Genomic DNA, 15,196 nt, shown 5'->3' on the forward strand with positions numbered 1-15,196 from the left:
AACACACTTTCCAGCTGGAGTGAGTTCAATTCTCAGAAGCGACTGCGTTTTCTAACTCCGAACCTGTTCCCTGGCATCATTACATCATGTGTGTGTGGGTGATTGTGTGATTACTTTGTTTGTAATGGATGGAGAAATCCTAAAAAGGAATTTGCCATTGAAGGAACATACTGGGCAGTAGGAGTAGGAAGGTATTTTTGCTGCAGCACAGGTCAGAAGAAGAGAGAACATTACACCGAGAATGAATACTAAGATCTCTCTCTCTTTCTCTCTCTCTCCCTCTCTCTCACACATAATCACAGAGTCATCCTGCACCTGAAGCTAGGAAAATCGTTTTTGTTTTTTTTAAACCAATCATTTATCTTGCTACAATTCCCTTTGAAACATACACACAAAAATCTGCCATCTCAATCCATATTCTTGCCACAGGCATCCATATTGATTAAACTTTATTTTGTGGCACACCATTAATTTGTGCCCTTCATGTCCATATATTGTTTGTGTCGTCTTCTTCCCGGCAGCAATAACACCAAAAATGTCATTCCCCATTTCAAATCTGCTGTGTCAGGAATTGAGTCAGCAATAACTCCTTGTATCTGGCCAGAAACCCACCTATATACACCAACCCTGGCCCTCCCCCACCCCCATCACCCCCATCTCACCCAATCCCAGGCAGCTGCCACAGATATATCTTGAATAATTGCATTGGGTAGAGGGTACAAAGCGTGTCAAAACGATTCCAATGTGATCATCTTTTCCTTAATGTGTTTTCCCCCTAAAATGATCCTCGACTCGTACAGCACCGACCCAGGGGGCCGCGTGGGTACCTGGGGTCGACCATCGAGCTGGAGAGCATGGACAGGGTGATTTGCGAGACAAAATACAAGAAAGGCCGCTTTCAGGCCAGGGGCAGAGTATTTCCTACAATCCATAGAGACGAAGGCCAATCAACACCTCTCAGTCGTCTGTTTCTCCGAGGCAGTGCCGGGCAATCTGACTTCATGCTGCTACTTCCATTATCAGAGCTCTTCTGAACCTCCTTCTGTTCTTCTTCCTTCCACTCTGATGCCTTATGTTCTCATAAAAGAACCGGAGCTGAAAATGATGTAAACGTGGGGAGAGGGAGGTGGTTGAAATATTCAGGTGATATATTTTCGCACTTTCATCACTGTAGTCGACACCCTGGGCTCTTACATCTTACGGGAGAGTGGGGATGAAAATCTTGTGTGTGCGTGTGCGTGTGTGCGTGTGCGTGTGCGTGTGTGTGTGGCAGGTGCATGTAACAGTGAATGAACCATAAAAAGCTGATATATTCATGCCATGTCGGTGTGCCATAAACAGGATTTCTCCTTGCACATGCATGCATGTGTTTGTTATCCCATGAATAATAATAATGCATTTATGGATCAGATAAGAACTCTTGCCTTTGGTTCCACCATCATTGCGGCTTTTGTCTCGCAGGAGACCAATCGCATCCCTCTCTCTCGCACTGGCGGCCAGCCGCGCAAATTGCTCTCCACATTCAATCTTGGGGGAACTTTATTTATTCATTATTTGTTCCCTGGCTGTGCTATTACGGCAGGGCCATTGTGATGAGAGGTAATTTGTCCCCACTCTCCATTAGACTGCTTTTCCCTCCTTCTACTGCAGCATAGGGGATATTCATTTGCAGGGCTGCTTCTGCTGAAGACCCAGCTTTGTTGTTTCTCTTTTGTCGTGCTGTGCGCTGCACACACAGGGATGTGAGCCATGGATCTTGTCATCCGAACAGAGCAGTGTTTATGTTCATATCAAGTTTTTATTGTCTTTTTGAAGCACGGCTTTGTGCACGTTTTGAAGTGTTACTCGGGGGGGGGGGGCGGGGGGGGGGCTGTAGGCAGTGGAGGAGGGGGATCAGTGGAGCCCCTTCCCCCCCCCCCCCATCCCCCACATCGTTATAGGAGGGATGACGTGTCTTGCATGGCAGACGGCAACAGCTTCCTCTGGTGCCGCCCGGGGCCAACGTGTAAACAACAGCCGTAATGGAGTGATTACATTTTCATGACAATTTGTCACACAGACGCCCAACTGCCCTCCCACCACCCCCAACAATGCCACCATCACCACATCAACACACACACACATACAACCACGTGCATAAACACACGTACAAGCACTGTTCACTTTCTCTCTTCCTTTAACCGTGCTCGTCTATACCACCTCTTATTTCCCTCCCCCTCCACACATGCACATTTTGTTGTTGTCACTCTCTCTCTCCCTCCCTCTCTCTCCGTCTTCCTCTCCTTCCTGTGTGTTTACACCCCTGTCGGGGAGTGACGCGTGCTTGGTTAACAGTTGGGTGCATTCTGTCGCTTTGTGTGTGTGTGTGTGTGTGGGGGGGTTGGGGGGCTCTAGTTCTCATCACATCTCAGCAATTAGGGTCTTGGAGCAACGAACAGAAGGGGGGACATCTTGAATGACTTAATATCACGTTTGGGCATTTTTAAGTTGTAGTGTGTAGGATTAAGTGGCATCTTGCAGATTTATTTTCCTGGGATTATACACTTTAAAACATTAAAACATACTTATGAACATTGCATTCCATATCGGCTGAAGCCCACTGCACCATTGATCTTCAGGGACCCTTAAGAGTCCAAGTGGGTTGGAGAGAAGAAGGAAGGCAGAATCGTTTATCTCCCCATTCACTCTGATGAAGGGAGCAAGGGGAATAGTTGGAAGTATTGCAATAAATGCAAAGGCACACGCAAACACTTCAAGGAGAAGGGAGAAATTGAAGCGGCAGGATTTACTGAAACAAGAACCCTCGGGAACCCAGAGGGCTGCATCATGGATGGTTACAAATCTCCATCCATTACCAGCCTCGTACAGTGCTGCATGTACCCGAGTGTATAGATATTCATGGCTGGTTAAATTGGCGTGACTCGCTACACCGGTCCGTCATTTATCAGCACAGCGCTTTGATGACTCAAAAGGGTTTTGCCAGCTTGCACAACTTGACCCCATGAACCTTCATTGTGTGCGTTTGTGTGACTGTAGCAGAGCATCATGACAACTCTGCATATGGAGGGGTCGACATTGGAAATCTTTATATTGAACAATATCCTCTTATTCGTGAAGCAGCTTCCCGTGCGACGTAGATTGTCAGAATGGCTGCTGCCTAGATTGGTCGTTCCGACAACACAAGCATGATCACACACACATTGGAGTCAGTATGTGACATCACAAAGGAGTCAAACACACACACACACACATACACAAATAGAGACGTGGAAGATTTCGAGCCAAGTTAGCAGGAGCTATATACCAGACGGTGCCGTCTCCATCACACACACACTCACACACACACACACTACAGGAGGCAGTGTGCAGCTTGTGGGCATCTGAAAATATCACCTCTATTCTGACTTCAATAAGGGACTAACGAATAAAATGTGCCGCTGTCTATATATGCTCACATGTAGGGCACATCTGATACCCTGCATTCAGCCTTCTGTTGCCAGGCAGGAATAGCAATCTTTTCAACCTCTGCACAATTTTCATCAGGTCTCAACAGGTTCTCGGACAAAAACCCACAAAAGCAATTGGAGTACAGTTTGTCCAATTTCTTTTCCTACATTTATTAACATAAATTATCTCTTCACAAAAGATGGCACACCTGTGTATGTTCTGTAGGTGTATGACACAGTTTGAATCCCATTCCAAGCAATTGCACGAAAGATTATCTGGACGTTTCAGTCTTTCCAAACTGGGAAACAGCTGCCACGGGTTGACATGCAGCACGGCCGCCGGCCCCCCGGGTGTGACGAGGCGAGGCCGAAACAGGAGAGCCAGGGAGGTGGGGGCGCGCCCGGCGTGAATCAGTGACCCCCGGTCTGATCCATCATGGTGGTGGCGGAGACTGCCAGTTACTTCTTGGAGGGATTGGCGGCGATGTAGAGCGCCACGAGGCAGTACAATGCGCCCCCCACCGTAAGCGCCATGGTGGTGCGGTACAGCAGCCTGTCGGGGACGCCGCGCTTCAGGTGGACGGGGGTGCCGTCAGAGATCTGGGGCAAGGGGAGGAGTGGGCAGGAGTGGAGAGAGAAAGAGAAGACGGGTTGGGAAAACAGCTTGGTGAGACTCACTTTGGGATTGCATTGAATTGACAGTCTTTAGTGCACGTCTTTTTTCCTTCTTCCAAGTATTAGATCAATTGTTTGTTTGAATTTGGGTTGGAAATGTATGCATCATCCCACTGCTGTGTGGCATTGTATTGGTCAACAGTATGAGTTAGTGCGTGTTGTCTGGCAACCGGAAGGTTCCTGGTCCTGGTTTGAACACCTACGAGGGTCAACATGTTCTTGGCAAGATACTTTTTGAGCCTAACTGCTCAAAGAAGAGTTGGCAGTTGACTTGCATGGTTGACATGGTCGACGGTATATTAAATGAGTGTATGAATGGGTGAATTGAGACAAACATTTTAAAGTGCTTTGAGTGGCTACAGGCTAGAAAGCACTATATATATATATATATATATATATATATATATATATATATATATATATACACACACAGTCCATTTACCCTCATTTAAACAGCTTAAAAAGCAACTATTATTATATTATGCAGCGACATCCTTTAAGAGGGAGATATTTATAGGGAAAGAATCGGAATAAAAAGTTTACAATTCCCTATATTTGTCTAGATTATTTTATAACGCATTGTTGGAAAAAGTGTCCAATTCAACATAGGTATAGATCAGAATCAATGTCTTCAGATGAAAATCCAGCCCAAAACGTAAAACTAGAAGGTTTGGTAAGGTGTCATGGTAACGGCCAACACTTTTGCATTTCGTATGCCTTAAGTCACTGTCTGGCCATCTCTAAGAAGAAGCTGTTTGAACACAATCCAAACTATATCAGAACTTGTATGAGAGCATCTTAAGCATCTTTTCTGAAATTGGCGATCTCCGCCTACTCACTTTGGGGGAACCACCAATGCTGGATGATGGAAAATGTGTCACTAACTGTGCGATGTTTGCGATTTATCCGCTGACACCGATTTGGCAAAATTCATAATAATGCAAATGCGAGGGCTTCCATCAGTGGGCTAGGCTCACAATTATGAAGGTATTATTGTAGCAAAAGTCTTTAGCACCTGTAACTGCAGAATTTGAATGCGTACACTAAAGTCACAGTCAATTTGAAGTCGTATATATTTATTTTGCATGTGTACTCTAAAGTCACAAATGTGTAACAGTACATTTGTAGTCGTAAAAAAAATATAAATATTTTTTATACCATTGTAAACACAAAATAGGGTCTACGAGTACGCTAATCTGTGTTACAGGTGCACAAATCCTTTTGCTACAATTATTGCAGCGCAGTTGGTGCAAAACACATTCGCACACCCGTGTTTCATAATCTGAGAACATGCCCAAAAGGTGTGCATTCGTAAACCCAAATTTGAACAAATGCATCAGAAGTTGCACATCTGTGAATGCTATGTTAATTCAGCATTTTAATGAGCGAGCACAAAACCATTTTACAACTGCTCGAATCTGCTCCTGCAAGTCTCAGCTGTGGGTTTTTTTGCAGGTTGTTTTGCAACACCCCTAGGTGGTAAATGTGTAGCAAAAGTATTCGTATCCGTAGATGACAGAGCGTCCGTGAGCGGGACAAAATAGTCCCGCCCATAATTTCCTAATCCAATGAAAATCACCGGCCGGGATGCATTTCTCAAATTACAGTGACGGCTGGTGGTGATTTTGGGTGGGTGGGCTAAAGAATGCATTACATGAGGTCACCTTTATATCTCTGTTCATAACTTTCATATAATGTGAATGATTTTTAAACAAGATTAAGGTGTAGAGAAAGGCATTTCTTTATTTGAAGCACAATTATAAATAAAAAGAAAAATAAGGTGTTTAAAGTGCTTCACTGAGCTGAAATTGAACATTTCGAACTAAACCATTAAGCAAAATAAAACTTTTTTTGTGCTTAAAGTATTACACAATTAAAATGTTGACTGGTCTCCCTTTGCGCAAAATGCGTCTGTAGACGATCAAACACTCTTTGGTAGAGACGTCTGTGTCGCCGTCAATCATGAAGGACATGTATACCTATGTGGCGTTTCCGACGTCCGCAGCTGTCTTTTGCTTTAAGGTGTCGCCCATTAGGCCTACTGCAATGAATTGTGCACATGCCATCTCATTGCTATAGGCCTACGTCGGGTTGATGTTTAATCCATTTCTCTTCATGAGAATAATTTCGGATTTAAATTGAGAATGGCAACTCCTCTTTGGCAATGTTGTATGCAACATTAAATTAGATAATTTCCGATTCCTTAGAGAACCTTATTGTTACTGCCTGTCGCTAAAATGCAGCTTGGAGAGGGGCCACTATCTCTACACACTTGTCACGTCATGTTGGGTTATTTAGACAGCTTTTTAAATGTTTCGATACGAAACGTAGTTGACCCGCTTACAAATGCACTATTACCGGCCATATTCTGACCGCACTCCTGACAGTAAATCTGTGCATCGTTTGGTTGATGTGTCCCCAATCTTTTCACTTCCAATTTTTCCTCCAAAGACATTAAAGAAAACCGATTAGAAAGTAAATAATCCACTTCATTCATTTTCATGCTAACGCCCGCCATACTGCACTTGCGCTACTGTGCTGTGATTAGTCGAAGGACACTGTACTGTAGCTACTGTGCTAGGTCAGCCTTTGGGCTAAACTAATTTAGCCCAAATGGGAAGCATATGAAGGGGGCGTGTCAGGGCACCTGTCAATCAAACGTCAATGGAAGTTTACGCTACTGCGCTTGGGCTGAATACATTTAGCCCATTCACAGGAAAAAAACGAAGATATATATATCCTGGGTTTTTCTGTCACTTTTTGGTGCTGTTGCTCCTTTAGGTTCTACCAAAATTTAAAACAATATGTTCTAAGTTTTTAATAATATTTTTTTTATTTTCACTGTAAGAGGGCTTAGCCCTGTTAGCCCATTTATACCAGCCGTCCCTGACTGGGACCCATCGCGTGCCAGCCATGGAGCTATAGAGTGGCGAAGTCACGCCCCTTCCGGTAGGGCTCATGGGACCTATGAGATCGAAAAATATGAATGGGTGTCAATGGAGAGAAAATAATTATTTTCTGGTCCCAGTCTTTATATGCCCTGGATTACACATATGTTGTTTGTGGATTTAAAGGATAATTTTTCATGCAAAGAAAACTAAAAATGTTGGTGCAGAAGTTTGATAATTTTAGGTTTTATGTGAGGCCGCTTTGTGAACTACAGCTCTTCGCTGCTCTCGACGCATATGACATACGTCACCACACCCGCCCTTGGAACTCGGCACAGAGATGGCGATCTCTCTGCCCCACTTCACCGCTTTTTCCAAGGGGAGGATAAAAGCATCGAAAGAGGTGAAAAACATTATAAGTCGGGGCACGTGTAGAGTTTCAGTTATGCCGATGGGAAGATTGTCGGTCTTCTCCACGCCAGTCGCAGGGAGCGTGACGTCACATACGAGCCGTGTAGTCTTTCTCGTTGTGTTTTCTCTACAGCCTTTATCTGAACAATTGCACAATAAACGGTCGAACTCTTTGCATGAAAAATTATCCTTTAAATCCACAAACAACATATGTGTAATCCAGGGCATATAAAGACCGGGACCAGAAAATAATTATTTTCTCTCCATTGACACCCATTCATATTTTTCGATCTCATAGGTCCCATGAGCCCTACCGGAAGAGGCGTGACTTCGCCACTCTATAAAGATCGCAGCATTCTTTGCGCGGGTACGTTTCTTTCTGGAGAAGTGAAGAGGGCGTCCTACTGAACGGAGGTGGGTATCCTACATTATGTAAAATGAAATGACTTAGTTCAAGGGAATTCTCCCCAAAGTATTGCATTAACATTTCTGAATTTATGTTATGGCGACCATTAAAATACATTCAAGGACATTTGCGGCATGTTAATGAAATACTTTGGGGGGAATTCACTTGAACTAAGTCATTTCATTTAACATAATGTAGGATACCCATCTCCGTTCAGTAGGACGCCCTCTTCACTTCTCCAGAAATAAACGTATCCCGTGCTGACTCGTATGCTGCGATCTTTATAGCTCCATGGCTGGCACGGGGTGGGTCCCAGTGTAATTTGAGAAATGCATCCCTGCCGGCGATTTTCATTGGATTAGGAAATTATGGGCGGGACTATTTTGTCCCGCTCACGGACGCTCTGTCATCTACGGATACGAATACTTTTGCTACACATTTACCACCTAGGGGTGTTGCAAAACAACCTGCAAAAAAACCCACAGCTGAGACTTGCAGGAGCAGATTCGAGCAGTTGTAAAATGGTTTTGTGCTCGCTCATTAAAATGCTGAATTAACATAGCGTTCACAGATGTGCAACTTCTGATGCATTTGTTCAAATTTGGGTTTACGAATGCACACCTTTTGGGCATGTTCTCAGATTATGAAACACGGGTGTGCGAATGTGTTTTGCACCAACTGCGCTGCAATAATTGTAGCAAAAGGATTTGTGCACCTGTAACACAGATTAGCGTACTCGTAGACCCTATTTTGTGTTTACAATGGTATAAAAAATATTTATATATTTTTTACGACTACAAATGTACTGTTACACATTTGTGACTTTAGAGTACACATGCAAAATAAATATATACGACTTCAAATTGACTGTGACTTTAGTGTACGCATTCAAATTCTGCAGTTACAGGTGCTAAAGACTTTTGCTACAATAATACCTTCATACACAATCACCATTGTGTTACCTCATTCAATGAAAATAAAGGAAAATCTTTGAGATAGCCATTTAAATAGCTTGCATTATTCAGAACTCAGATCTTCCAAATGACCAACTCAATTTCCGGCAATGAGAATGTAGCGATCTCCTATTTAATCCGTTAATATCTAGAGAGCGTGGGAATAACAAAAAAAAAATCGATCGTCAGCCTACATATTTTCCGTGGGGCCACTGCATTACCTGGAACAGTCTCTGGAGGTCAGGCACCCGATTTGCTCCCAAGTACTCCAATGCAGGGCCAGCCTCTGACACCAGCTTGGTTGGTGTAGCGAAAACCATGGCTGGAGCCTCGGCAGGCACGCCCGGCCTCAGCCCCTGTTGTTCACACGGAATACAAACTGCTCAGGGCATCCATAAAGCATGCTGTTGTTCTAGAAAAGCCAACGCATTAATTACACTGCAGGTCAACAGAAACCAATACATATACATTTTTAAAAACCTTTTAGCCAATTTAAAAGCTGTGATATTACCAATGACATTCATCATATTCTACAGCATTGCAAATATCAAATTATTCCGCCATCTACGCCCAAGGCTGCTTATGCACAGCATTATCAATCAATAACAAAGTCCCAACAACAAACAATCATTTCCTTTTCAGGTGCTTCGCTCGAAGGGGATGCCAGCTACCCACAAACAGTCCAACTCGCTCAATTGTGTCTCAAGAGGACCCAGAGTGGAGAGGAAAGTATCAGCATACTAGGCTTCTTCTAGGTTTGTTCATTTCTGTTTTGTGACGTTTAACGTTACCCCTTCGTTAATTGGAAATGTATGCACATAGTCTGCCAAAGAGCCTAACGCATCTGTTCTCAAGCATCAAGTAATCTATTTTATGCAACTGTGCAGACCATTGTTAAATTAGTTGACTGGAAAGAATGTAATTCAAACTATTAATTCGTTTAACCCTTTGCAAAGAATGGGACACAACAAGGGCTTAAATTGCCTGTTGTGTAACTTGAAGGTCAGACAGATGGACAAAAAACAACCTTTTGAAATAATGGCTTCTAATCGGAGTATAATGTCAGTGTGAATGAAACCCAAGCCTTCATGAATCCCAATGAGAACTGACAGGTTATATTTTTTTCTCAAAGTAATTTGAAGGTCACCATTAGCAGATAAACGCATGACTTTATTACAAATGGTGACTCATCGTCTTACCTGCGGACTGTAAACAGAGGCCAGACCAGACCCTGTGAGTTTTTGTGAGAAACCGCTAAATTTATAATACATTTTCTTGGATGAAGGGAGCAGATGCTGTCCACAACAAAACGCCGGCTAGAAGGTCCTTTCCTTGTCTTGGTCGATGGAGAATGACGTGGCGGTGTCCTCCCAGCGCCCGCTCAAAATGATGCTAAGAAAAAGTTATTCGACACTTATTATAATGGCCGTCGTGCTAATACGTACGCGGCAGTCGGATTTATAAGGATATCAAATTTTCAATGAGTTGAATTTGTTGTTTTTACCTTCTAATTGCATAAAAAAATATCTCTATCATTTATATTAATTAAAAATAATCGAAGAAAATATTTTACATATAACTGTAAAACGTTACGCATCGGGTTTTAAACATCCAACGTTAGAAATATCCTCGTACATAAGGTATTATTATTGGCATGTATGTCATTATTTTATAATTAATATTTTCCACAATAATTTCTATGAGTTCCAATATCTTTTCCAATTTTGAGTGCAGGTTTGAGTTCAAGAGGGGCCAAAAAAAGAACGTATAGGCCTAGTGTCTTCAGATATCGGCCTGTAATGATTATCAGTTAATGTTTTGTTTTGATTATTTTAATTTGTATTAAAATCCAAAGCATTTATTTGTTTTTGTCATTCGTGGTTTGCAAAAGTTTATGTAAGATGCTAAATTTCAGACATAGCTTAACTACTCAACAAGTGCTGACATGCCAAACTGTATCACAACATGAATTGTCCTTGAAAACATACAACACAATTATTTCAATTTTTTTTTTTTAAGAGTTGTTTAATTGTAAAATCAAGCTCTGATGGGGAACACAAAGGCCTTCGTTCAGTTAATCTAAACGGTTCACAATCAGGCCAGAAGGGAGATTTGCATTTAGCTATGCCAGCCTACATCAACTTCCCGAAAGGTTTCCAAAGACAAAGTCACTGTGATTATATTGATTTTTATATGAATGCTGTCCGACAGGCCTTTCTAATGTGACGAGACAGGCTAACCACATATGCGCTGTACATAATACATTTCAACTCCATTGCTACAGCCGATGATCGAGAAAGCTCAGATCACAAACAGCGAAAAATCGAAAATAACGAACCGATGGATACATCCAATTGCTTTTGAGGCAGATAATGAAAAAAGTGCTCAACTTTGTGTTTGGATGTATGTGTATGTGTATGTGTTTTTATTCATGTGTATGTAGATATTTAAAAAATAAGGGGGTGTTGAAAGGAGGAGGATGAGAAAAGGCAGAAGTGAAAGATGGATGTGTGGGAGGGGTGTTGCCTTGTTAGTTTGGACCTTCTCTATCGCTCCAACAAAATCACTTAAAATGGAGTAATCATGGACCGCACAAACATCCCAACCATATCATTCATCACCCATCACGATGTGCATGTGTGTATATATGTATGTGTGGTTGCATGTGTGTGTGTGTGTGTGTGTGTGTGTGTGTGTGTGTGTGTGTGTGTGTGTGTGTGTGTGTCTTTGTGAATGCTTGCGCATGTGTGTGTGTGTGTGCTCGTGTGTGCGTGTGTGTGTCTACAACTGTAAATTGGCGTGTATGCAAGTTTTATATTTTTTTTTAGCAATTACATGCAAATGATTATCGGACCAAATATTCAGTCACCGCCTGAAGGCGGTGTTCATGCATGACCAATGGCAGGGGTGTTGCTTATGCCTCGCTGTGAACAAACAGATCAATTACAGGGGCTGATTGACATGTCATGGAAATGGGTTGCCTTGACAACAAAGAAATACTGAAAGGCTTCAAATTCAATTTACACTCACGAAAGGGGGTCTCCCCACATCATAATGGACAGCCAAGGCTACTCTTTCTCTACACGTCCTCTTGTATCTTTGTATCAAAAGAAACGCTTCTTCTTCATTTCTCGTCTCCCACTTTGTCTTCTCATTTTCGCCACCATGCAGTTTCATTCCATTTGTCTTTTCACACCTGCTTGTCCGCTCTCACCTAGCTTTATATTCCATTAGCCCTGGCCTACATATCACCTGATTCTTCCAGTCACCTTTTCAACATCTTCACACGTGCACACACATACACGTGTATTTTCAATTTCTGTCTGAATTTTACAAGTTAAAGAGAATGCATCTGGGTTATCCGTCAATCTTACGATAAACTGTTACCTGAAAACTCTGAACGCAATATCTCTGTGGACGGAATAAAACCAGGGAGTCAGATAGACAGACAAAGAGATAGACCAGCAGACAGACAGACAGATGGGCAGGCAGGCCGGTTCACACACAAACTGCAGGGAAAGAAACAGAGAGACATGGCTGCCAAAAGTGTAGCCATGGGAATACAAAGTAAACAGTGGGCATTAGGAAAAATACAACCCAATAACCGGTTCCACTGAGGCTGTGTGTACCTATCTGTGAATCCTTATTTGTGCATTGGTATCCATTCATCAGCTGAGCTGAGAGCCCAGTGTGTGTGTGTGTATGGGTTCAATTATTGATACTTCGTCATACACATAACGAAGAGCAAGAGAACAAACAGAATCAGTTGTAACTCAGAGATGGGAAACAGTGCAGCGCACACAGATCAGATAGTGCTATCTGGGGTGAATTCATCTGTAATGATTTGCTGGTCTGTTCAGGTCTTTATTTTCTGTGTTGGTTAAGGGGGGGGGGTGGGTGGTAGTTGATTCAGGGGGAGTGGGGTGGGGTAGGGAGTGGGGGATGGGGTCACACACACACACACCAGAAGCCATCTGTGTAAATCTCTGATATTCATGGGTTATCGCAGTAACTCTGCCGCCGATATGCTGCGTGCGTGCCTGGCAGAGCGCATCTGGAGTTCGTGGTAGCACTGAACAAAGCTGTGGTATATGAAGGTGATGGGCAGGGCCAGGAGCACGATCCCGCTCACCACGCACACGCCCCCCAACACCCGGCCCCCCACCGTCACCGGGTACACGTCGCCGTAGCCCACCGTCGTCATGGAGATGATGACCCACCAGGCGGCCGCCGGGATGCTGGCGTAGTCGGGGTTGCGCACGCCCAGGTCCAGCCCGTGCTCCAGGAGCTGGGCCAGGGCGCTGTAGATCGCCATGGCGACCGCCACAAACACCAGCAGCATGACCATCTCGCGGTAGCAGCGGCGCAGCGTTAGCCCCAGCGTCTGCAGGCCCAGGAAGTGGCGGGCCAGCTTCATGAGCCAGAACACCCGCATCATCCGCAGCACGCGCAGGGCCACGCCCGCCACCCCGAGCCCGCCGCCGGGGAGCCCCGCCCCCGCCAGCACCATGGTGATGTAGTACGGGGAGATGGCCACCACGTCGATGATGTTCAACGGGCGCCGCAGGAACTCCCACTTGTTCCTGGCCACCAGGAAGCGCAGCAGGCACTCTGCGGTGAACCAGCTGATGCACACGGCCTCCACGACCCTGCACGGTCCCGGGACGACAAGAGGGTTGGAGGGGTCATGAGCGGGAAATAGAGTGGTTGTACACAGATTGAATCGGTGTGATGAATGGTATGGCGGTGTAGGTAATGATTACAGGAGGAAAGCAGAGGAGGAAGGTGAAGATAAGATGGAAAGATGTAATGGGACGAGATGAATATGAAACTGAAGTGCCAGTGAGGGTGAAACAAGCCATAAATAGACATTATTAACTGAAGGCCGGGGATAGATTGTGAGAGACAAGCATATGTTTACCACATTGATACACATAGTGATGCAGAAAGCGAGCCAGCTCAGTGACTCCTCAATTTGATAAACAGAGAGCGAGAGAGAGACAGAGAGTGAGACAGAGAGTGAGATAGAGAGCGAGACAGAGACTGCCAGGTCTTTACTGAGCAAAAAGCATAAATAGTGAAGTCTGCTGTCAGCATATTTAGATAGATAGAAGAGATAAATTGACATCGCCAACTGTAATGGACTCAAAGAAACGTGCTTATAGTTCACTTCACGCAATCCATCCATAAATAAGAAGCTGCCTTATACCCATATTTAGATGAAGACAGAACGGATTATTATTATGATTTACAAACTGTTTGAGGAGCTGTAATCGAGACTTTGATTTATAGCATTTTCAGTTGTAAACATGTTTTTCTGTTTCCAGAGAACATATAATTAGGTCTGGAACAGAGCAAAGGGAACCATTAATTACCCGTTTTTTAATTTACTAAGGTATTTCCTCGCTAATAATATTGGCGGAATACTTGCCAAAATAACCATCAGTTATGTTGAAGTCAGTCATATTGAAACTTTTTTATTTCAACTTGACAGAAAGAGGTGCAGGGAGATGACAGGAAAGAGAGAAATAGGCTGAGGGTGTCCCCTCCTTTTCTTTCACCTTTTCACATATGACCTAATAATAAGTGCTTACGTGCGTGTTAACGTGCGTGTCATTTGTTAACGTGCGTGTGGCCCTGTTGATTGTTTATTGATCTCATCAGGTGAGCCCCTTGTTAGCAAACTCTGCGGGTGGTCTCGGTGTATACCACCTGCGGCTTCCACAACAGTTAGACAATCAATGACAGACGATAAACCAGCGCGATTGCGATGTTGTTCAGGTGCAGGAGGAGGAGAAATAAAAAGCTCACAAACCGATCGGTCAAGTTGCAAACAACTATTCGAACAGCACACACGGAGCGCTCATTTTAGCTTGAATCTCTACTGCATCTTCTACACAAGTGTATCTCTAAGGCCTTTAAGCGATCCTCCTACCTGTGCTCCTCAACCATGTTGCGCTTGGCTGTGTCCCAGTCCGGCAGCGTGCTCAGGCACAGCATGACCATGGAGGTGATGACAAAAATCACAGATACCGTGGCCAGGATCTGCGCGGGGAGGGAGGAGTTGGGGTCCTCGATCGCCTGGCGCATCCTCTCCAACCACTTGGCACGACCCGAGAGGACCGTCTTGGGTTCCGCTGTCTCGGCGCCGGTCTGGGAATCCTCTCCCGATGAGAGTCGGAAGTCACTCTCGGAGAGACAGTCGGTGTCCAGGCCGATCTCGGACATGCGGTCGTCCAGACGTTTCTGACAGCAAAAGTCCAAGTGCGCGCTCTCCAGTCCCCAGTACAGCATCTCTGTGTAGAAGGACAGCTCGCAGATCCCGGGCACGAAGCGAAGTTTCCCGGAGCGCACGTAGAGCATGATGAATAAAAAGGCCTGTGCGTGGCGGTCGAAGAAGAACTCGTTGCGGTCCTG

At 44.3% G+C, this 15,196-nt stretch overlaps 2 protein-coding genes across 2 annotated transcripts; both read right to left on the reverse strand.

Moving 5' to 3' along the window:
• Positions 1-3,587: 3,587 nt before the first annotated feature.
• LOC132446364 (cytochrome c oxidase subunit 7A-related protein, mitochondrial) lies at positions 3,588-10,138 on the reverse strand. The gene is made up of 3 exons (XM_060036619.1): positions 9,979-10,138; positions 9,001-9,135; positions 3,588-4,046 (listed from the first exon to the last, which is right to left on the reverse strand). The coding sequence occupies exons 1-3, from the start codon at positions 10,048-10,050 to the stop codon at positions 3,906-3,908; spliced, it is 348 nt and encodes a 115-aa protein (XP_059892602.1). The 5' UTR covers positions 10,051-10,138; the 3' UTR covers positions 3,588-3,905.
• A 1,311-nt stretch (positions 10,139-11,449) lies between these two features.
• On the reverse strand, positions 11,450-15,196 carry kcng3 (potassium voltage-gated channel, subfamily G, member 3; the record flags this gene model as incomplete). Its single annotated transcript, XM_060037241.1, has 2 exons — positions 11,450-13,428; positions 14,715-15,196. Coding segments are annotated over 2 exons (1,131 nt in total), but the record flags the coding sequence as incomplete, so codon positions are not given.

This window comes from Gadus macrocephalus, chromosome 18, assembly GCF_031168955.1.
Source record: "Gadus macrocephalus chromosome 18, ASM3116895v1".
Classification (NCBI taxonomy): domain Eukaryota; kingdom Metazoa; phylum Chordata; class Actinopteri; order Gadiformes; family Gadidae; genus Gadus; species Gadus macrocephalus.